Below are 21022 nucleotides of genomic sequence, written 5' to 3' on the forward strand. Positions count from 1 at the left end.
CATTTATGGAAAAATAAAAAAAATATTACGATTACTTTTCTTTTATTTGATATTCATATGTTTCAGTGCATCATATGATTGTTTTAAAGACCAATAAAGTGTGACACGACCCGTTGGTATTGCCATTCTTTAAACATATTCACTAGAATTTGATCATGGAAAAAAGTTTATTAGCCTATTATAGTTGTTATATTTATTAAAAATTATACTTCATAACTATCATGTTTAATAACTATTATAATTAGTATATTATAAGTAAAATTGAGTATCCAACAATATTAAATACTATGTTTACTAATATGATATATAACCAAATTAAGCAACATGATTAAATATTTGACTGTTTTATTAGTTGATTATAATATATTTATTACTTTTTGTTAAATATAATTTATATTTAAAAATAATTAAATTTATTATTGATAAAATTTTAAATGATATCTATACTTGTAGCCAAATTAATAAATACTACTATGTTTCTTTACCAAGCAACTTTATTTTGGTCAAATAAGATTTTAAATCAGTTATATAAAGAAACTAAATTTATCTTACCAAAAATACTGAATAGTACACAGGACTAATGTATTATCGGATAAAAAAGTCTACACCTCAAAATAATCTTTCAAAGTTATTCTTTAAGTGAAAAATCTGTGAGGTGTAAATTAAGAATAGCTTTATAGGTGACAGACATATCCTATACACAAATTTATTTTTTCGTGTACTGGTGCACGGGACATGGCTGATGGGGGGAGGCTAATTATGAGGGACCGGGGGAGGGGACCCCGTTGGGGCTGAGGATAGGCCTCACGGGAAGAAGGGACTTAAGCTATACTTCATCAATTGTTGCTTGATTTCAAATAATCACATGTTATATTCAAATTTTGTTTCCAACTTTGTCATTGAGTAACTTCCCAATGGTAACCTATTTTATTATAGCAATTTAGATCATCTCCAGTAACTCTTTTGTCCTCTATCCATAAAATATCCTAACCATACATTCCATTATCCATTGATCTCAATAAAATCAAGCTTGTAAACAATAAACGGTCAATCTATTTGTTGCATTGGGTAAAATATAATATTGAGATTGGTCATTCACAAATGTGAGATTAATCAATTTTTCAATTAGTTTATGACATTGGGATTAGCCAATCTGCTTGAATTAGTCAACACTCGCAGCCTGACCAACACGACGAATTTCAAAACAGGAAGCAAATAAAACATATAAAGCTACATCTATGAAATTTGCTAGCTATATGTTACATATGATTCGAGTAAGATCAATACTAGCAAACAGATCAAACATCAATGCTCGTTTTTCCTTTCGTTGAGTACCTATGCATAATAATCCAAGCTTGCTTTCTTCTTTGCTTGGACTTGGATGATGCCTTCATCAAAGTCCTCATGGTTCACCTGCAATTGGACAAAAAATCATACTTAATGATTTTTCACGTAAGCAGACACATTCATATTACAAATTCTAACATGGTCCAAAGCTTTGGCATTGAATTGCACCAGAAAATTACAAAAGCAATTTACAACGTTTTTGGGATAAAAGCAAGTATGTTAACAGAAAACAGAAAGAAAGATCCAAACATGAATGACAATCCAGTAATTTCAAGCTAGACTAGTCATGATTTTTTTTTAATTATTTAGTTATTGCATATCAAGAAGAAAGCAAACCTCAGTTGCATCGCGGCAAAGGGCCAACATGCCAGCCTCAACACAGACAGCTTTAAGTTGTGCTGCATTGACATCGGGATGAACATTCATTTTCCGAGAATGGATCTATAACATTAACGTGAAAAGCATTAGTAAAAGTTCTGTCAGAGAAAAAATGTCAGCAAATAAAATTTGAAGATACCAGTTAATGTTGGGTGTGGAAACTCAATTTTTCAATCCAATCGACCAGAACACATAAGGGCAGGATCAAGAATATCAGCACGGTTTGTTGCTGCAATCACCTGTAATTTACAAGTGAAAATGGCATTTCAATCAGCTAAATACTAACTGAATAAAAATCCAATAGATTTTTTGTGTCAACATCATGTGTTTGTTTTGAGCAATAACTACGGTGGAAATCTGTGTTCAACAAAAGAAATTTTTTTACTATGAAGAGAATTGCCTCAGGATGACAATTGTTCTGATTGCAGTGGCAAAACTTTAACACAAACAAACTGTTCTAAGCCATAAATCAAATTATGTAAATAATCACTATTTGAGTTGTTATACATCAACGTACAAATAAGTTACGTGACTAACCCCAAGGATGGGTTTCAAGAAGACATATTCTAATATGCATAACCCCCAAAGACAGTAAACATCTTTTTAAGCCCACTGTTTGTCACATCAATCAGAAAAAAAGAGACACATATAAGAATAGAAGACAAACCTTAACACGATCATCACTACTAAAACCATCAAGCTGATTGAGCAATTCTAACATTGTTCGCTGTAACTCCCTGTCTCCACTTACTTCACTGCAACCAGCAACCAAATAACATCACAAGGTTGCAAAACTGATATTATTGAAACAAGAACCAGCCCTTTCCCAATAAAAAAAGAAAAGAAAAGATAATGAATACGTAGATCTAAATTCCTGCTTGCTCATACCTATCGAAACGCTTTGTTCCAATTGCATCAATTTCATCCATAAATATAATGCATGGAGACTTCTCTTTTGCCAGCTGAAAGGCATCGCGGACAAGTTTTGCTAGAACCAAAGCATATTTATATCCTTAATATGAAGACATAATATAAGAATAACTAATCCCCATACAGTCAATGAGTTTCATCAACAAAAATCACAAGAAAATTATTAGCTGAAAAAGATTGATGAGTAAAGTATCTGCCCATTAAAAAACAGAAAATTAAAATTACCAACAATTCAAAATAAGATACAATGAATTTAGTCATAATAAGAAAGTAAAAATGGAAGAGTCATGCCTTGACCAGCTGTGGACCTGCCAACTTCAGAAAAGTGGCATTTGTTTGTGCTGCACAAGCACGGGCAATTAGTGTTTTTCCAGTTCCTGGAGGTCCATATAAGAGCACTCCCTTCGGTGGACCAACTCCAAATTTCTGGAACCGCTCCTTGTGGGTAATTGGCAAAACAATAGTTTCAACCCATTCTTGGATCTGTTGGCAGAGACCAAGTTATTGATCACACTATCAGAGACCCTGTTACCTAATTGTAAATAAGAAGAAAAAAAGAAAGAAAGAGTGCATTGATAAATTGCCCGTAATTATAGAGTACCTGCTTCTCTAAACCACCAATGTCATTGTAGTCCTCCGTTGGCTTTTCATCAACCTCCATGGCCTTAAATCATGAATCATACTCAGAAGGCAAAGTATCCAAGATTAAGTAACTATCTTGGTTAACACCAGCCAGATAACCAGGTTTTAACTTGTCAGGGTCAACAAGCCCAACAACAAGAAGAAAGATTGTCTGCAGTCAAACGAAAGCATAATTTACTATTGCAGTCAGTTATATTAAGGGCTTTTCTTTGCCTACTAACTCCAACAAATCCATTATGTTTTTCAAAGGATCCAAAAGAAATGCAAAGACACTATTAAAGATAAGAAACAATCTTAATGAAACAGTAACACTGGAAATCGAAATAGGGAGGACATGAAATTTCTGTCCAAAAGATATGAAATTGTCACCTGTCGAGTGGATGTCTTTAGCACAACACATTTTCCTTTCCTTTGAGAGTCAAGATCAATGTTGGCCCCATCTTCTTCAGCTTCATCTTCTGGATTCATATCCAATATCTGAAAACAAAAAAATATCATGTCAGAATTTGGAACATTAGGGAATGAAAAAACGACTATGGAACAGAGAAAGGGCGGCAGAAGAAATGGTAAATAACCTCAACAATGTTAGCAACGAGGTAGGGCAACTGCTTATGAAGTTTAACCTTCTCCTCGTTATTTTTTATCTTCTCCTTGTATGATTCCCATTCCCGATTCGATCTCTGCACCTCTTCCTTCAAACACAAAAAACAACTCAACGTTGCAAAACCATATATTTACACTCATCAAGAGCTATACGAATGCTGAATGAAATTGAAGAAGATAGAAGAGACCTTGAGAATGCGAATGCCGTTTTCGAGCATACGAGAGGCTCTGAGTCTCTGACGACGTCGTCGGTGGTCATAGACGCCAACTAACATGGCGCTCGCCATCACTTCAATTGCCAATGGAAAATGGGGTTCAACTTTTCATGCACACACAAACACAAACTTGTTGGGAGTAGTAATCTCACAACTTTTTTTTCCCTCTTAATATTCCGAAAAACAGAGCTTGTGGGCCGGTTAAAGGCCCAATAAAAAATGGGCGATACATATTTTCTGCTCTATTTTGCTAACTTAAAAAAGAATAAAGCAGTCTACATGAAAATTATTAAATTAACTATTAATATTTTAATGATTACATAATATTGACTAGAAAAATAAGTTCTTCAGTGTTCACTTGAGAGGATGGTGACGCTGCATGACTATGTGACGGGTTAAGGACTAATGAAAATTATATGAAAGGATCTTGAGGAACTGCACTTAACCTTTGTCAGGATAGTATATGTCTTTATCCTTCACATTTTTTAGTTGAATGATACTTATAATAACAACAAACTATTTTGATAAGCGAAATGGCTATTCAGTCATTCCCCAAATTGAATATAGAGCAACAGCACGGATACACAGTAAAAATTAATGCAAATATTTTTAAAAAAAAATTCAAAGCTTCCAATATATGCCCAATCGGTGCAAAATGCCTGCAACGACGGCCCAGAATAGGATCTCCGCAAAGATCACATATAGCAGGATGCCTACTCTCGTTGAATGCCAAACCTTAATGAAGACATGTTTCTGGATCCAATAGACCTGTTCACGAAAACAAATTGAACACCGATAAGTATGTAATCAGTTACATGTTCATTAAATTCAAACATATAACAAAGAAAAAAATCCAAATAATTGATCAAGGAGCTGAAAAGTAGATACAAAAAAAAATATGTACTTGAAAAGACTTCATTGTTCAATTCCGTGGAATAATACAAGATATAAAGCTCAAATTATAAGATACATATTATGTTAAGAATATTGAACCAAAGTTCTGGGACCAAATTGTTCAGAAAATTAGATGAGATGGATGTACCAGCGTGTTATGAGGGTCACCATAATACCACCCATTAATGAATCCTGCGAAGATTCCCTCAGCTGCCATGACATAAACAAGCATGGCATTCATGCCAATCCATTTCAAAGGCAAGAACAAGAATGTTAAACCCCAAATATCAACCTGCAGTGGCAATTCTAAATCAATCCAGATGAAAAAGGTGAACATTAACCGTAGGGGTAAACCTGAGCTGAAAAAGCAATCCAGAAGACCATGATAGAAAGAAAGGTACAATTTCTAGTATTATCCAAAAACATACCATAATATAGAAGGCTGAAAAAAGTAATGCTGCTGCTCCAGATGTTACACAAACATAGCTCAGCGTGTACAATTGTTTATTCAAAGGAATGGCTGCAGTGAACGGAAGGGGAGAGGGCATCATCAAAATAAACAAGAATAGATGAATGATTACATGGTAAGTTTCACCCAACAGTAAGTTTAGAGTTGACACCATGAGTGAAGTGAAGAATAAGTCCTGAAGTAAGGAGAGCTAAGCCTAGGAGAAGCCAGTGCTTCAACCTGGAAGGATGATCCTAAAGTCACAAAAGTGAAGAAGTAAGCATAGGTTAAAGGGTTGTCATTTGTCAACCACTGATTGCTTTTAATAAGGCTTCACCTGTAAGTGTATCAGTACATGTCCAAAATGCAATCCAATGATTGTGGAGAGAATAGCAGATATTGAACTGCAGTTGCACATGACATTGCTATTAGGAACAGAGGAACAAGTTATACATCTGCTGTCCCCAATAAAGGGGTATATTCATAATCATAGCAAAGTCCTCAAAAGGGTCTGAGCATTTCAAAATTTTGAGAAAAAATGTGGTGCGCTCTAACCAAGCTGTGGAACAAAAGAAGAATGAATATGGGAGTCCTCAACTCTTTTCCTTAGTAACATTGTGAGTGAACTTTAAAATTATTTGATCACATAATGATAGCATCTACTTCAAATCAAACAAAGCCAATGTAGTTAAGTACCGATTGAAATCTGATAGTCGCATGTTTGGGATTTCAGCTAAATCAAACACACACTAAGATGATTTAGAGACCATATACAGACCTTAAAATGCCTTCTGGCTCAAAAGGAGCGTAACACCATGAAGGAGCATTTTTTTTAAAAGGACCTTCATATGGGGAATTCTCGGTGCAAGCCTGCAGCACTTAAAGGAAATTAGTGTTTCAAATTTTCTATAGCCATAGAGTAAGTGTTTCTTTTAGTAGGAAATAATGTTCGGGAGAAAATAGCAACACACTTCGGATCTTCTCCATGCTGGACGCTTATACATGTGATTAATTCCAATCACCTCTCGGTCAATATATCCCACAGCATTACAAGGGGGATCCAGTTTCCCTCTGACACCACAGGTCACCTAAAATTGACAAAAAAACAAAATTAGAAGAGTAGAAAAAAGAGAAAAAAAATGAGAAATGTGTACACAAGTTGATTTCTTGATAATATCTAGCATAGAATTTGCTAAAGTTTAACAGGAAGAAAATTCATATAAAGCAAAAACCACAATACATTCAACAAAGATATGGAAAATATGAAGTCAAGTGTTATCAGCAGGATTGAAAACCAAAGACTACTTTATACAAGTGGAGAAAAAGTGCCAGGTAACACTCTCCCCTACAAATCAGACACTATTGATATTCCCACTTAATGTGTTTGTGTGTAGAGATTTATTCCCACTTCATGTGTTCGTGTGTAGAGAGAGAGTATCACAGGCAGCCAACGGGAAGCTTACAGTTAAAGTTGTGCCATTATATATGCTGTCTGGGTTATGGACAGTGAATTGCCAGTCAGGAACATGAATTCCATAGAGTAAAGCTAAGTAAACAGCAAGTATGCATGCCCCAACTAGCCTGAAATTTTAATAAATAAAATGTTTAAAAGCATATCGTAAAGGCAATAAACCAGAAGCATATTTTCACAGACTAACCAATGCCAATAGTACAACTTGAATATTGAGAGGTGGGTGGGTTCTGGATCTCTAGCCTGTGCACTTCTTGAAAATATCTCCACCAGTGCTACAACCAAATATGCTAGAGCAATTCTCTAGAAAGGGTACAAACACAAGTATTATTCTTTTTTAGCTAAAAACTGCTCTATCAAAATGAGCAGGAAGAAAGGGTACAAACACAAATATTATTCTTTTTTAGCTAAAACCTGCTCTATCAAAATGAGCAGGAAGAAATGATCAAAATCACCTGAAGAATGCCACACCACCTTATATGTTTCATGTCAACTCCATATGTTAGATTGTCCGGAGCATGAGAGAAACCACCTTCATTATTGAGGTCATCCATTATATCAAAACAAAGCATGATGTTTTGTCTTTCACCCCACAAATATGTCTTAGAATCTTAGCAGGAGAAGATTTGCTAATATGAAATTTAGATTCAATTATTATAGTACAGTTCACCAGAATAATATTCACAAGATCCAATATTCATGATCAGCAGGGAGTAAAGCTTAGCAAAGTTTACGTAATATTGAATGTTTGTGTTTCCTCAGCCACTCTTAAATAGGGAACTCTTGGGAACTGTCATGTCAAGTTCTCTTTTAAGGATAACAGAAAATGTTCGTCCATTACATTTTTGAAAAAAGGAGGGTAAGATGAAATGCATGAGAAAAGAGTACTGTTTATTACATCTCTTCACAGGAGAAAAACTAACCTTGCAATAGCAAACCCCAGAAGAGGAGTTTGAGTGTTCTAACTATCACCTTTTTTACAGCTAGAAGTCTATTTGGTATTCTCTGGACATCAAGTAGAAGCATCAAGAAATAAATGACTTGTTTGAACCAAAAAAGAAGAAGAAATAAAGGAACAGAGAAACTAATACTTAAAGCATTCTTAGCCACCCTATTTTCTCTTTCACAGCTAACCTTGAGAGCAAGTGGAATGGCCATCCCCACAATGAACAGAAAGAAAGGCATGACAAAATCAGCAAGGTTGCAGCCATTCCATGGCGCATGACCAATCATTGGCCATTGCCCTCCAGCATCATCAACCAAGATCATTAACTACATCACATAACATCAAAACATGTCAAAGCCTAAGTCTAAATTGATGTTTACTGTTTACAAGTCTAAAAGAATTAAAATTGATGTTTTCTTCATTGGTTGTTTCAAAATGAGATTTTTATAACAGCAAACTACGGGAAAACAGCAGTATACATGCCTAATCAGATATAGTGACCTGCTGATATTAACGAAATCAGACACGTAAATTCAGGCCAATAGCAGTTTTTCCATCAGTTACGACTCTTTGGCTGAATACTTTACAATCATAAACCCAATCAAATTGTGCAATCCATAGTCCATAGATTCCTATTTTTTGTTCAAGGGTGAAAATTATGAAACTTCTCTAAGTTTTCTTCTTCTTGATAAACTGTTATTTTGTGAGGTGAAGATTTGGTTTGATCTTAAGCTTTTAATTTCTTATGCTAACTTCCACTGATGCTTTATAGAACATAAATTCTTTCTGAGGTTTGCTGGGAATTTTTTGAAACAGCAAGAACATATAAAAATGCTGTGCTTTAGTACCAGCTAGGAGAGAGTTAACCTCAGAATTTGAGATACATTTGCAGTTACACATATAGAGGATGAAGTTTTCTATTTATCTATTTTCCAAATAAAAGATAAGGGAACAAAGAGATTATCATTTTGTTTATAATAAAGTGTAACCTGGTAATTTCTAGCCAAACTATATAATCTACCTTAACAACATGAAGGGAAAACACACAGAAACACACAATATAATAATAACCAAATAAGAAATTGAATGGTTCAAATTAAACAGTCATAGATAATCATGGTCATACCACTACCATATCTCAGTAGGGATTCCATATACCATTGGCAAAATACTCTTTAAAATCTATATTGTTATTATTAACAGAAAATCTTTAAATTTTGTATATAGTCTCTTATGTTTTAAAACTAAATAGGAGTTAGTCCATAAATTCTATTCGCCATCAAAATATTTATTTTTTTCCCATAAAGAATAAATCCTTGAGATTCTTGTACTGTCAACTTTTATAGCATTGTTCATATGTGTCCAGGCTTTGAGCTCATTCATTTTAAGATCATAATCTCCAACATCTATGCATGGTACGATATTACTAAAAAACAACAACTGGACTCTGAAATTAAAGGAGAGAGAGAGAGAGGTACCGCAACAGTGAGACCACGAAAGATGTCAAGGGATGCAACACGCTTTGTTTTGGGAAGGTTTTTGTCTGAAAGTGGAAGCTCTTCGGAAACATTGAGGCTGTGCTCCCCTTTGATTTCGGCCATACTATAACTATTTCTTTTGTTACTGACTGAGCTCCAACTGAACTGGATTACGATACTTTACTCTCAACTCGAGATTCCTTCCTCGGGCAGAATAATTACTATAATAATATTAATATGATATGATTGTTACAACCAAACCAAACCAAGCCAGTTTGACAGTTGTACTTTGAACATGTCATCCTATTCTTCAAATTATTGTTATTAATTAAACGCATGAGATGACAATATCATGCAAATGATAATCTTATAGAATAGACAGATATACATTATTTGGATTTTGGACTATGGTCGTCTATGACTTGATGGCCATTCTTTAATTTTATTCGTTGTTTGTTGCTCTTGCATGGGACCCTCCCTGCGCTGGAGCTCATAATTTGTCCAAATGTGTCAAATAAATGTGCCACGGAAATCTTATCCAAATGCTTACAAATAACAATAAATGTTCCATTTCAAGATTATAATTTTTTTTTAGATTTTTTTCATGCTTATTGTTTTTTGTTGGGACTTATTGTTATTTTAGAATTTTAAAACTTGGTGAAAATTAGATCCTCATTTAACAATTCCACAGATAATTAATTTAAAATTATCTTAACTAATTGCATTAAATAAAAATATTAGTCAAGATATAATTAAACTTAATATTAATTAATTAATTAAAAAAACCTGTAAAATTAATTTAAATTCATCTTAACTAATTTATAACATGTAACGTCCAAGTTAAGAAGTTTAGTTCTTTTCAAGAAAGAACCAGAATAAAATCCTGTAAATAAAAAAAGAAAAGTGTTAAAAGAGTTTTCTCTTTTGGTGGATTTGTCATTCATTAACTTGATTCAATTTTTTGAAGACTGAAAATAACATTCAGATATTATCTCAGACTTAAAAATAAATACTAACAACCTTAATTTTTTAATTTATTTTCCGTATTTACTTATATTTAAAAGTACATAAGTAATGTAAATATATTTGTATTTAGAAAATAAAGTTATATATAGGCTGTTTGTGTGTTAAATTCCCTGGGCGCCTCCACTTTGCAGCTGAAAACTGTAGCTTCTACCAATTGTGCATCCAGTATTCTGGATACCAATTAATGAATTCTACCCCGATTACAGTTAATCTCACTACAAAATCATTTTATTGTGATTAGTTTTTATGAAAATAGTCGATAAGTAAATTAAAAGGTAAAAAGTCATTTGATCCCCCCATTCTGTTTATTATTGCATGTTATCTGCACATGAGCAATACTATAACGGAAGGAGTGTCCCAAACGACCCAATTTAACTTCAGTTCATTGTTGTCTTATATGGCAAGTTTCCTAAGATAACTGTATAAATGAAAGCTATGACCATCATCACAAGCAAAATGTGAAGGAGACAACAAATCCTAAAGTTCTCTAGGATTTAGACACATCAAACATGATGGATGACAGAACATGAATTAATGCGTGTTTGGAAACTCATTAAAGACGAAAGAATCACATATGGAATGTAGAAGCTATTGGTTCCTGAAAATCACATCCGAAACGCAAAACCAAACATGCTATTAGAAAACTTGGAAAATTAGCAGCCACATGGTAGCTTCCAAAATTCTATTGACAAAGCCAACGTCATATGCAAGCATGCCTCACCGCATTTGAGACAAACAATTATACAATCACTTTATCTTCTTGGAGGTTCATAAAACTAACAATTAACAACTAACATTTGCCTTAAAAAAATATGTCTTCTTGGAGGCTTATCAAGAAATTTTAGAAACATAATCATCTGTCCTCAAGACTTGGTTCTTTGGTAGCAAATGCAATGGAAGAAAAGAAGGCACGATGAAAGCAATTCCTAGACAGAGTAAAGCCAGTGCCACTACCCACCAAGCTTTGTGGGGTATGCCTAATAATAGTTCATCACATACTGTCGTATCAACAGAAGAAGAGATATTAGCAAATAAAGGAAATTATTGCAATACTGGAGTCTGTTCCAAATCTAAAAATTATCTTATAAACTAAAAATGCATATGACATCACAATTAATAATGTCAAAATTATCAATATACTAGGCAAAAAACATTACCTATATTGAAGATAATAAATTGCCTCTCTGCTACATGCAGTTTTGCAGGAAACCCCTCTGGCTCCACAGTTACTAATACTAACAGGAATTCATCCTGAATTCAGTCAACAATGTAACAACTAAGAACAAAACATAACAAGAGCACATATAGACTTTTCAGAAATTTTGAGTACAAGGCTTCATACTGATATTGGACCTGATTGCTATTGGTCTTAAAAATTAGCTTTTCAGTGTTGAGCAATCTCCTGTTATTGTTCAGCACCACATCTGACTTGTTTCTCTTCAGTTGTATGGAAAAGCTAGCAGGTATCTGGTATTTTTTAGTTAGTGTATGTCAGTTTCCAGAGGAAAGATACCCTGCAAAGAACTGAAGGAAGACATAATTATACATACAGAAGCTGGATATGATATCTTCACTTCATACCACGTGTGGGGTTTTAGACCCTGTAATTGATAAAAGCAAGAGCCACCTTGTAATGGCAAAGTTTCTCTCCAAAGCTCTTCTCCAACTTTCAAAATTTTGTCCTCAACCCTACCACAGCAAGCAGGTGCATGTGAGCCCTATAACCAAGTTACTAACAAGGAGACTTCTGATTTGGGGAGTCTAAAGAATTAAGATGAATGCATAATCGAGGGGTTTTAAACACTCACTTATTCCCAAGGCAGAGAGTTGGGCCATTCAAGATGATGTGGAGAATGCAAAGCAGAATAAGCATATTGCACGTGCAAATGTGACAGATTGATAATGAAGACGACAGCCAAATTTTCAAATAGAACCTGCACAAGGTTAGTATTTTAGTACACAATGAACCATTTCAAATTGGGTAGAATTTAATATTGCAACTTTATGAACTGCACCACCAGTCACCAGATAAAGAGGTGCAGAAATTGGATAGAACTGGACCAGAAATAGGATGAACAGATAGGTTTTATTGCAGAAACTTCTCCGATCAATATCAATGTGACAGAACCAGAGGCCAGGAATGATACACAATGGAACTCTCCTTCTCACTCTCTAATTTCTAGCTATTTGAGAGATCCAGTTCTCTCCCCAAATTCCTATTCCAAGTTTAAAACATCCCTTCAATTATTTCCCTCATTTTCTTTATATACTCTGTCCAATGTTCTAATTAGCTGTTGAGGTAATTGTTAACTCATAGAGTTTGCTTTAACTAAATGCTGACATACGGACTAAGTATCTAACACAATTATAGATCAATAATAGCAAGATAGGTAATGTGAGAGAGAACATAGGAGTGTGTTGCAAGTTTGTCCTTAATTTTTGTATCAATTATTTCCTAATTTATGCCTTGATTTGATTTGGTAATAAATCAGTTCAGAATCAGATTTGAATAAACTCTGAATTATAATCAGAAAAATCATGTTTGTCCCTGAATCTTACTTGATTTCAACATGGGATAAAAAAACCGTGTCAGATTTCATTTTTTGAATTGTTTTTAACTTTTGTAATCTTTTAAACCTGTTCAAATAAACCCCCTATTAATTGTTGTTATGTTTTCCTATTGAATTAGTTTTTTTTTTATCTTTTTTTATTCTTTGTTATCTTTTACATTTCAATTAAGCCCCCTATTAATTGATGTCGGTTAAATTTTCTATTTGTAAGGGTTTTACAAAACTGCTCCTAATAATGTGTCTTTTTCCCACTTTAATACCCCACTTTTTAAGAAGAACATAAAGGTTTTAACCCCCTAATAAGTCCCTCTTTTTTACAAGTAAAGAACATGAAGACTTCGTGTTCCCCTTTCTTCTTCAATTTTTTCACTATTATTCTTATTTCTTAGTCTCTCGGACCTCTGCCTCTTATTTCTATTTTCTTTTCACCATGGCATCATCTCAGCCAAACACTACCTAAGAGCCAATGCTGTGTACACTACGTGATACATGTCTAACATGGGCACAACTCCAACTCCTTTTTCAAAAATGTCACATAAATGAGTTGCATATTCAAAATGTAAAAACGGGAAGCCGTTATAAGAGGCAGTCCAATCCAATCTAATTAACAAACAGATCAGAAATACTCTTCCCAAAATGAAGTATCCTCTTCAAAACTCAGGGGGTTATCAAAGGAATCACAAGCATAAACTTGGATTCCTTTTTTTCCATTTATTACATTTACATGTGTAATAAAGATGCTACCCAACACAAGACTAAGAGAAACCTAGTAATCCAAATCAGCCACTACCTTTCCCTACTCTGGAGAAACAAAATTATTGTGGTTCTGGTCAGGAAACAACCGATCTCCTTGTTTATCATCAGGGAAATGCGCTTCAACATGAGGGTCATCAACATCAATCAAAGCTTGCCACATGCTTTAGTTTTACTATGAGAGCAAGCTTTAAAAATATGTTTGTTGCCACATGGAGCACATGAATATCCGATTTGGCTAAGTCACATCATTCCAGAGCCAGAGAGGAAAGGAAGCCAATATATTTAATTACTAATTGGTTACAGATAGATAGAGATATGAAATACATCATCAATCGCCATTTGTTTTTATTTTCAACCTTTGCAAAACCAACTACGCCTTTAGCAGGCAAGTTGGATCAAAAGAAAAAGAGAAGAGAGCAAAATGCGCCCAACCAGGTTGATTTGACTTATAGGTGTTCCGTTCATTTTATTCTCTCCAATGTGTTTTCCGTCAACACTTGTTGGGAACTATCATATCTATGAAAACAGGAAAGCTAAAGAACAAGTTTTTCTGATCAAAATTGATGCAAAGAGAAGGACAAGACATGAGAGGAGACTGCAGGACCACTATATCCACTATCCTTCCACAAGTATAGTCTTTAACTGTCTGCTCATTCTGATTGCAGACTCCTATTGTATATATTCATTCCAATCATTCCAAAGTTAATTGATCTGAAAAACTAGTTCTTTAGCTTTCCTGTTCTCAAACAGTGAATAAGTCATGCATTCATATATGATAGTGTCAAACAAGTGTTGAGGAAAGCACATAGGAGAGTGCTGATAAAAAAAAAACATAGGAGAGAATAAAATGCTTGAAACACTATACAAGTCAAAATATACTTAGTCCAAGAAGCTTAGACTCTCACCATTGCAAATCTATCTAATAAAATACAAAAGAGAGGGGTGGGGAAGCTTCATGAAGAAACAAAGAAACAGGTTTCACAGATTTAAATCATCCCATATGCAATATATGTATCATTTGTTTATAACAGACTGATAGAAAGCCATAATTTGATATCATAGTCGAGGTGACTGTTGTCTGCCATCACCATCATGGAAGCTATGTCACTGATGCGGCTTGTCACAATCACCACCGGATGGTTGACCTGTACGGCTTAGTTTCCATTAAGGTTTCAACATGGCATGGCAAACTATAGAAGAACTAAAGTATACACATTGGGGTCACCAGAGGATGACTCCAAGCCTTTAGTTCCAATCACATAACCATACTTGCCATTAGTTGCTGAAATTTGGCAATGGTACACAGTGCCAGAGCCATCCATTCTAAAGCTCTCATTCGTCTACCTCACACTGAACAAGAGATTCATTACTAATATATGGCAGTAGGCTGAATCGAATTGATTTGTGAGTAAGGTGTATGTACAGCTCAGGCTCAGGAAGTTCTAAGGAGTTTATAATGGCTTCAGACCATGAAGCATCCTATTGTAGCACGAACTATGAAGGGAGGTATAACCTAAAACAACCATTGAAGGAAAAGAATCAAGGACTATTGTTGAAGAAGTTATTCTTGTTGATATTACAACTCAATTTAGAAGTAGAATCGAGCATGTTTTGTAAAAACGCATTGCTACAAAAAATTTATACACTATAATGCCACCAAAGATGCACAAGTTTAAAGAATAAGAATGTTAGAGCTATCAGAGTTTAAGGATATAATAATAAAATGGTGCAATTATGAAAAGCAAAAATATAGGAGGGGATCTTGAAAAGAAGAATTGAAAGAGTATGCAAGATGCGAAACAGAACAACAATGGAATGACAGACCTCAACGTCAACTTTGATGGAGAATTTCTCCAAAAGAGCAGCTCAGCGGCATCCAATGTGCAAGCCATAAGCCCTACTACCACTGCATCTAACCAAGTTCACACTAAGGACCACAATGCAATTTCCTCTAACCTTAATTAAATACTACACTAACTTCTAAGTTTAAAATATAACCTAAATATGAAGTGTTGGACACATCAAATAACATGCTGACACCTCATTAAATTTGAGTAAAAAACAAGCCGATGATAGTGTTCAGTTTGAAAGGGAATAAAAGTTTCTATTCAAGCTTAAATGGGTTTTTCTTTTACCATTGCAATTCTTCTGGGTTTCACCCAGATGTGAGTTTTGTTTGTTTCTGGTGTCTGTCTATTGAAATGGCAAAAGAGATGATAGAAAATTGATGTTGGATGTCGCAGTAACGGTGTCATGATGTTCGATGACCGCCATGGTTTCAGCTGCTAAAGTAGAGCTGTCAAAACGGGCTGGTTGGCTCAACCCACTCTATAAACGGGCCAACCCAACCCACTTACAATTTAGTCTTGAAAAAATTGGCCTGGCCCATTAAAAAAAATTCAACAAAAAATCAATTTTTTTAGAAAAATAAATTTGAATGAATTAGAAAAATATCAGTTAAATTAAATCTTCCACTATCCACACATCACACCACTGTCATCAATGGACAATCAGATGCAATATTCTGATCATACATAAATTTAAAAATACACAATAGAACTCGTTGAGCAGAAATTGAAAGGAACAATCTGTTATTGTGAGTTCAAACATTAAAGCGGAACATTCAGGCAAATTCTTCCTGATAGCATTATTGATAACTTTCACTTGAACTTCATGCAATTGCTCTACCCTTGAAACCTAATTTCAGTGTTGCTTTCTCTTTTGAATATTGGTTTTTATGGGGTAAAAGAAACTTTTGTATAAGAAATGTTTTATTGAGGCATAAAGAAGGTCACATGACCAACAATCATATTTAGACCATAATATATAGACACTCAACTATGTTTACTCTTACTATATGCTGACATTGAAGCTGCATATAAGTATGTTGAAGAGGACTACGATGCTAAGCAGGAAAACAGCATCCTTTATGGTCAATTTTTTGGAAGTGGTCTACTATGGATCCTGCTTCCCATTTACCACAACACGAGTAAGGACTATTCTTCTCCACGGTCCTATGCAATGTAGGTGGTATTGTCTTAAAAATAAAAAGTAGGGAGACATGTAGTAAAATAATCCCAACCTTTGGATGTTGTTGTCCTAGGCCTCTTACTTCCTCTATCATTATTCTCAGTCTCAATCTCTTCAGGAATAGGAGGCATGTGTTCATTTAACTCATCATTAATGCAATGTTCATTAACAGTTACAGATTCCATTTTGTTATCATATAATTCAGAATTTATATTAGAATTCAACACCACAATTCAGGTTACAATACTTTTACACTTACACAAAAATTCAGGTTACATTACACTTTAGAAAATCCAAAACAGGTTATATTACAATTATAATTTACACATCCAGTCACAACACAGTCAGACAAACCAATCACTACACAAAAACTACAAATCTAAAATAATCAGTAAAAACAATGTGATGATGAAGTTACCAGTTAAATGTTTACTTCTCAGCTACCAAATTCTTTCAATGACAACACCAAAAGAGAGCAGCAATCGTTCACTTTCAGTCACAATAACACCTAGGCAAAGAAAAAATCAAAACAGAAACAGAGTTGGCTTCAAAACAGAAAATCAAAACATAATGTAATTGAGTTGAGCTGCAATTAAAAACTTGTAATTTAAAATGAAGAACATATGATACATTACAAGCAAGTTTAACAAATACTTCGCAATATACCACTATCAGTCTATTATAGGCATTTCAAAAGAAGAATTAGGGTCATTATAAGATAATTGTTTCATGTCTTTCTCTCCAACTCACAATTCTAAGGTCTAAGAACAACCACCAGATACAAAAATCATAGGAATCAATAATAGAACAGTAAGAATACATATCTCACAATATTACAGAAAAAAAAAAACACTAATTAAAAAGGAGTGAAAGGTTACTAATGAATTAACCAATTAGTTACAGTAGAATATTCAATGGATCCATGTCCTAGCAGAAGCTAGGATAGTCAGTCGATAAAAATTAAGGAAACAGCTAACTAATTAAAGATACAAAAACCAAGTTCTTTACACTAGTTAAATTAAACACTAATACTGTAATACACAAAAAAAGCTTGCACCACTGGGAGATAGAGATGCTAAAAATTAAGGAAACAACTAACTAATTAAAGATACAAAAACCATGTTCTTTACACTGGTTAAGTTAAATACTAATACTGTGATACACGAAAAAGCTTGCATCACTGGGAGATAGGAATGCTTACGGTGAGGAAAGATGGAGGGTGAGCGTTCGCGGCGGCGCAGGGTCGCGGAAAAGCAGTGGCACGGGGTCGCGGCGGCGAGCTGTGTTTGTGAGTGGGTTGCGGGCTCGCGGCGGAGAGTGGATCTTTGTGGCGCTGTGCCTGAGTGGGTCGCGGCGTCGAGCTCGAGAGTGAGTGAGTGAATGACGCTGACGCCGTGACGGAGAGGGAGAGACGAGAGAGCCACTCTTAAAAAAATAAAATTAGGTTACTTAAGGCTTTGTTATGTAATTGTTTAGGTGGGTTAACTCGGATCAGCATGGGCCAAATTTATTTTTTGAGTCAACTGCAAAATTTGTTTGTATTTTTAGCTCAAGTTGGATCCATTGTAGTTCGAGTTGACACATCGGTTTAGATTGGTTTTGACAGTTCTATAATGAAGCAAGTAGTGGTCGCTGTGATGGTGGCTACAGAGAACCATGGAGAGGATCTAGAATAAATCCTACACTTCAAATTAATTTAATCTAACGGCCATTATTTTTGGTACAAAGTAGACCCACTTATAAAAGTGGTCCACTTTAGCAATGACCTAGAAGTATATAGTATGTTGTACTGATTTCACACTAACATACTACATACTTTTATAATTGTGTTAGACACTTAGTTTCTGAATGTCAGCATTTAGTTAAAGCAAACTCTACGAGTTAACAACTACACCAACAACTAGTTAGAACATTGGACAAAGTATATAAGGAAACTAAGTATTTACAATCTAATTGAACAACACATGGTTGTATAAGTTACCAACAAAATTAAAGTAAGAAAAATTGTCACAAAGTTAGGTGAATTAAGAAGAGGATCTAGCTCACAGACATTTGGAATCACTATACCAACGTATGGCTCTTCCCTATTGATTTAGCTGATTTCTCTCCAAGAAACTTCAGAATTTACACCATCGGCACTGATGGTATTGTCCAATACCAATACGAGTAAATTTAATAACTTCATCTTCTTTCAATGCTTATATCTTTCAAGTTCTCAAGAGTGAGATGGTTTAAGGCCCTTTGATATAGAGCATGGAAGTAATAGTCAACTAGCTAGTAAAAGATATACGATACTAACATATAGAAGAACACATACAAAATGAAGAAAGTATAGTGTGTCATATAGTTTTATTAGATAGTTTTAGAAGTAAATATAGGTTCTTTATATGTATGACTTGAGAGTTATAGAGGCCTTAGGATGTTGTAGGAAGATATGAATTTAAACATCACAAATAGTTATATGTATATTCTGCTGATCAAAATCACTCTGGCGGATAACATTCATCTTCTTCTTTGTCCACTACTCTATCTCTCCATTTTCTTCTCTGTCCACACACAAGGTACCCCTTTTCTACTTGTTCCGACATTGCTCCATGAATTTTAATGATTAATGATTTACCTTTGTGGTGATTTAACGTCGGTGTCCAATAGGAAAAGCCAAAGATTGGAGGCAACACTTTAAGATTTAGCTAAGGCCCCAACTTCTTTTCTAGTTCAAGGGTATGTACTATATAGTGATAACTAAAACTTCTAGTGATTGATGTCACATCAAAACCAAACTTAAACAAAATGAAGAGGCAAAAAGGGAAAAAGAGCAACGAGCAGCACAATAAAGGGAGGCCGGAGTTCGAACAATAGAGGGCATTGTACGAGAGGGAGAAGGAGTGACGCAATGGAGTAAAGGTAAATCGATACACCAGAGGGAGAGGAAGATCAACAGTGTAACGACATGACAGAGGGAGAGGGCAGATCGAGATCATGAAAAAGAAGAAGAAAGGAATCGTTAGGGAAGCACCATAACTGGAGATTTGGTCATGAAAGAGAGAATCTATAAAGTAAACCATAAACTATAAATCTATCTTTTTTGTTTATCCAAATGGGTCAAAACAGTTTAAAAAATGATATAAAAAAAAACTCAAATCAATTTTTGTTAAATGTGTTTTCGTTTGGAAAATGCACTTTAAAATGAAAAACTAACAACCATTCCAAAAGAGGAGTAAGAAAATTAGTTAAATACGTTTAATTATACCAAATTCAATGAAAAGCTCTCAACCTATCTTTCCAAACTTGTCATAAGAAATAAAACATAGTCATCAGACCTAAAATCTCAATTAAATGAGACTTAATGTCACTCATCTATTGTATTTTATAGTTGTTTTATGTTGTTGCATTAAATTTTAAAAATTTAATTATAATACAAGTTTCTAAAATATTTCATTTTAATCTCTTTTTTTTTTCGATTTCCACCGGCAAACATGAGTGTCTCCTTCACATTTAAATTTTAAAATAATTAATTAACATAGTTACAGTTTTCAGCCACATTATCTTTATTTTAATTAAAAAATCGTCATCCCTAATCCTTTTCTGTCTTCATCTTCTTCAACCTTCCACCATCTCCACCACACCGCGAATTTCACTCATTTCCCCTAATCACAAATGAAATACCTGTTCATTAGCAAGATATGTACTTGTAGTAGTAACTTTTTCTCCAAAGCACAAACAAAAATAGGTTCTCTTTTTCCCAGATCCGTACTTGAACATCGATGCCCTCGTCATTGTCAAGCCCAACGGCTGTGGCAAGTTCTGGATCTAGTCTCGAAGGAAAGATCTAGTCTGCGAGTTCCAGATCCAGTCTTGACGCCCTCGTAATCGTCAAGCTCAACGGCGGAGGCGAGTTCCAGATTGAGACATCAGTGGGGACTAGAGTCTTCCCATGCACCGGCACGGTAGTTGCGGCGGCGCTGGACAGGTTGTACCCAACAGAGATATACTTCCAAGCCATATGTTGATGGATCCGTAATGTCTTGCGACTTTGCGAACAGTCGTGATCTTTGTCGCGTGCTATGGTCTTCGCCGCGCGTTATGTTCTTCATGCATTTGGGGTCACTTGTGGTGATCGCGTGTTCCTGTGCCCACGGATTGTTGCACCGGAGAAGTGGAACGAGAACCAGCATAGCACCGGACTCCGTCGGAACGCGGTTGTTGGCACAAAATTTTTAGCGAGCAATCGGACTTTAGCCACGGCGGAGCACTTCACCGCCATCGATACAAATCTTCGTACAGTTAT

General features: G+C 34.8%; 2 protein-coding genes, 1 non-coding gene and 1 pseudogene across 10 annotated transcripts; all 4 read right to left on the reverse strand.

Annotated features, from left to right (window-relative positions):
- Nucleotides 1-1064: 1064 nt before the first annotated feature.
- LOC100816453 (heparan-alpha-glucosaminide N-acetyltransferase) lies at nt 1065-9760 on the reverse strand. Of its 3 annotated transcripts, XM_041012724.1 has the most exons (22): nt 9353-9760; nt 8063-8200; nt 7852-7933; nt 7384-7460; nt 7116-7231; nt 6921-7038; nt 6429-6545; nt 6236-6327; nt 5795-5861; nt 5630-5711; nt 5438-5529; nt 5158-5301; nt 4089-4883; nt 3873-3989; nt 3667-3774; nt 3257-3448; nt 2947-3138; nt 2614-2713; nt 2393-2480; nt 1865-1964; nt 1684-1788; nt 1065-1413 (listed from the first exon to the last, which is right to left on the reverse strand). In XM_041012724.1, the coding sequence occupies exons 1-13, from the start codon at nt 9473-9475 to the stop codon at nt 4737-4739; spliced, it is 1395 nt and encodes a 464-aa protein (XP_040868658.1). In that variant the 5' UTR covers nt 9476-9760; the 3' UTR covers nt 1065-1413; nt 1684-1788; nt 1865-1964; nt 2393-2480; nt 2614-2713; nt 2947-3138; nt 3257-3448; nt 3667-3774; nt 3873-3989; nt 4089-4736. The 3 variants fall into 3 exon arrangements, with proteins under 3 accessions (XP_040868658.1, XP_003554642.1, XP_040868659.1); XM_003554594.4 differs by having other exon boundaries at nt 2614-3138; XM_041012725.1 differs by lacking the exons at nt 1065-1413; nt 1684-1788; nt 1865-1964; ... (5 more) ...; nt 3873-3989; nt 4089-4883 and having other exon boundaries at nt 5161-5315; nt 9353-9732.
- Nucleotides 1336-4347, reverse strand: LOC100803272 (26S proteasome regulatory subunit 6A homolog; annotated as a pseudogene).
- Nucleotides 9761-11046: 1286 nt separating the features above from the next.
- Nucleotides 11047-18401, reverse strand: LOC100803807 (uncharacterized). 6 transcript variants are annotated; one of them, XM_006604743.4, is made up of 9 exons: nt 17936-18401; nt 17153-17242; nt 15840-16084; nt 15529-15616; nt 12187-12312; nt 11929-12067; nt 11732-11845; nt 11536-11629; nt 11047-11376 (listed from the first exon to the last, which is right to left on the reverse strand). In XM_006604743.4, exons 4-9 carry the CDS (start codon nt 15594-15596, stop codon nt 11210-11212), a joined length of 708 nt encoding a protein of 235 aa, XP_006604806.1. In that variant the 5' UTR covers nt 15597-15616; nt 15840-16084; nt 17153-17242; nt 17936-18401; the 3' UTR covers nt 11047-11209. The 6 variants fall into 6 exon arrangements, with proteins under 6 accessions (XP_006604806.1, XP_006604805.1, XP_006604807.1 ...); XM_006604742.4 differs by having other exon boundaries at nt 15529-15610; nt 17936-18400; XM_006604744.4 differs by lacking the exon at nt 15840-16084.
- Nucleotides 13774-13958, reverse strand: LOC113000610 (small nucleolar RNA snoR127). The gene has a single exon (XR_003265942.1). It is a non-coding gene; the product is annotated as a small nucleolar RNA snoR127 (small nucleolar RNA).
- Nucleotides 18402-21022: the final 2621 nt, after the last annotated feature.

Source organism: Glycine max, chromosome 19, assembly GCF_000004515.6.
Source record: "Glycine max cultivar Williams 82 chromosome 19, Glycine_max_v4.0, whole genome shotgun sequence".
NCBI lineage: Eukaryota > Viridiplantae > Streptophyta > Magnoliopsida > Fabales > Fabaceae > Glycine > Glycine max.

Bases quoted from the DNA above. Each gene is read 5' to 3' on its own strand.
- LOC100816453 (XM_041012724.1), bottom strand. From the start codon at position 9,475: ATGGCCGAAATCAAAGGGGAGCACAGCCTCAATGTTTCCGAAGAGCTT. The intron at 7,232-7,383 runs GTGATTTTGATC...TACCCTTTCTAG, and splicing joins GGTGGTGTGGCATTCTTCAG to AGAATTGCTCTAGCATATTT. The intron at 5,712-5,794 runs GTGAAGCCTTAT...TTGTGACTTTAG, and splicing joins ATGTACTGATACACTTACAG to GATCATCCTTCCAGGTTGAA.
- LOC100803807 (XM_006604744.4), bottom strand. From the start codon at position 15,596: ATGGCTTGCACATTGGATGCCGCTGAGCTGCTCTTTTGGAGAAATTCT. The intron at 11,630-11,731 runs GTCCAATATCAG...GACTGAATTCAG, and splicing joins TTAAGACCAATAGCAATCAG to GATGAATTCCTGTTAGTATT. The intron at 11,377-11,535 runs GTAATGTTTTTT...TTGATACGACAG, and splicing joins ATTTATTATCTTCAATATAG to TATGTGATGAACTATTATTA.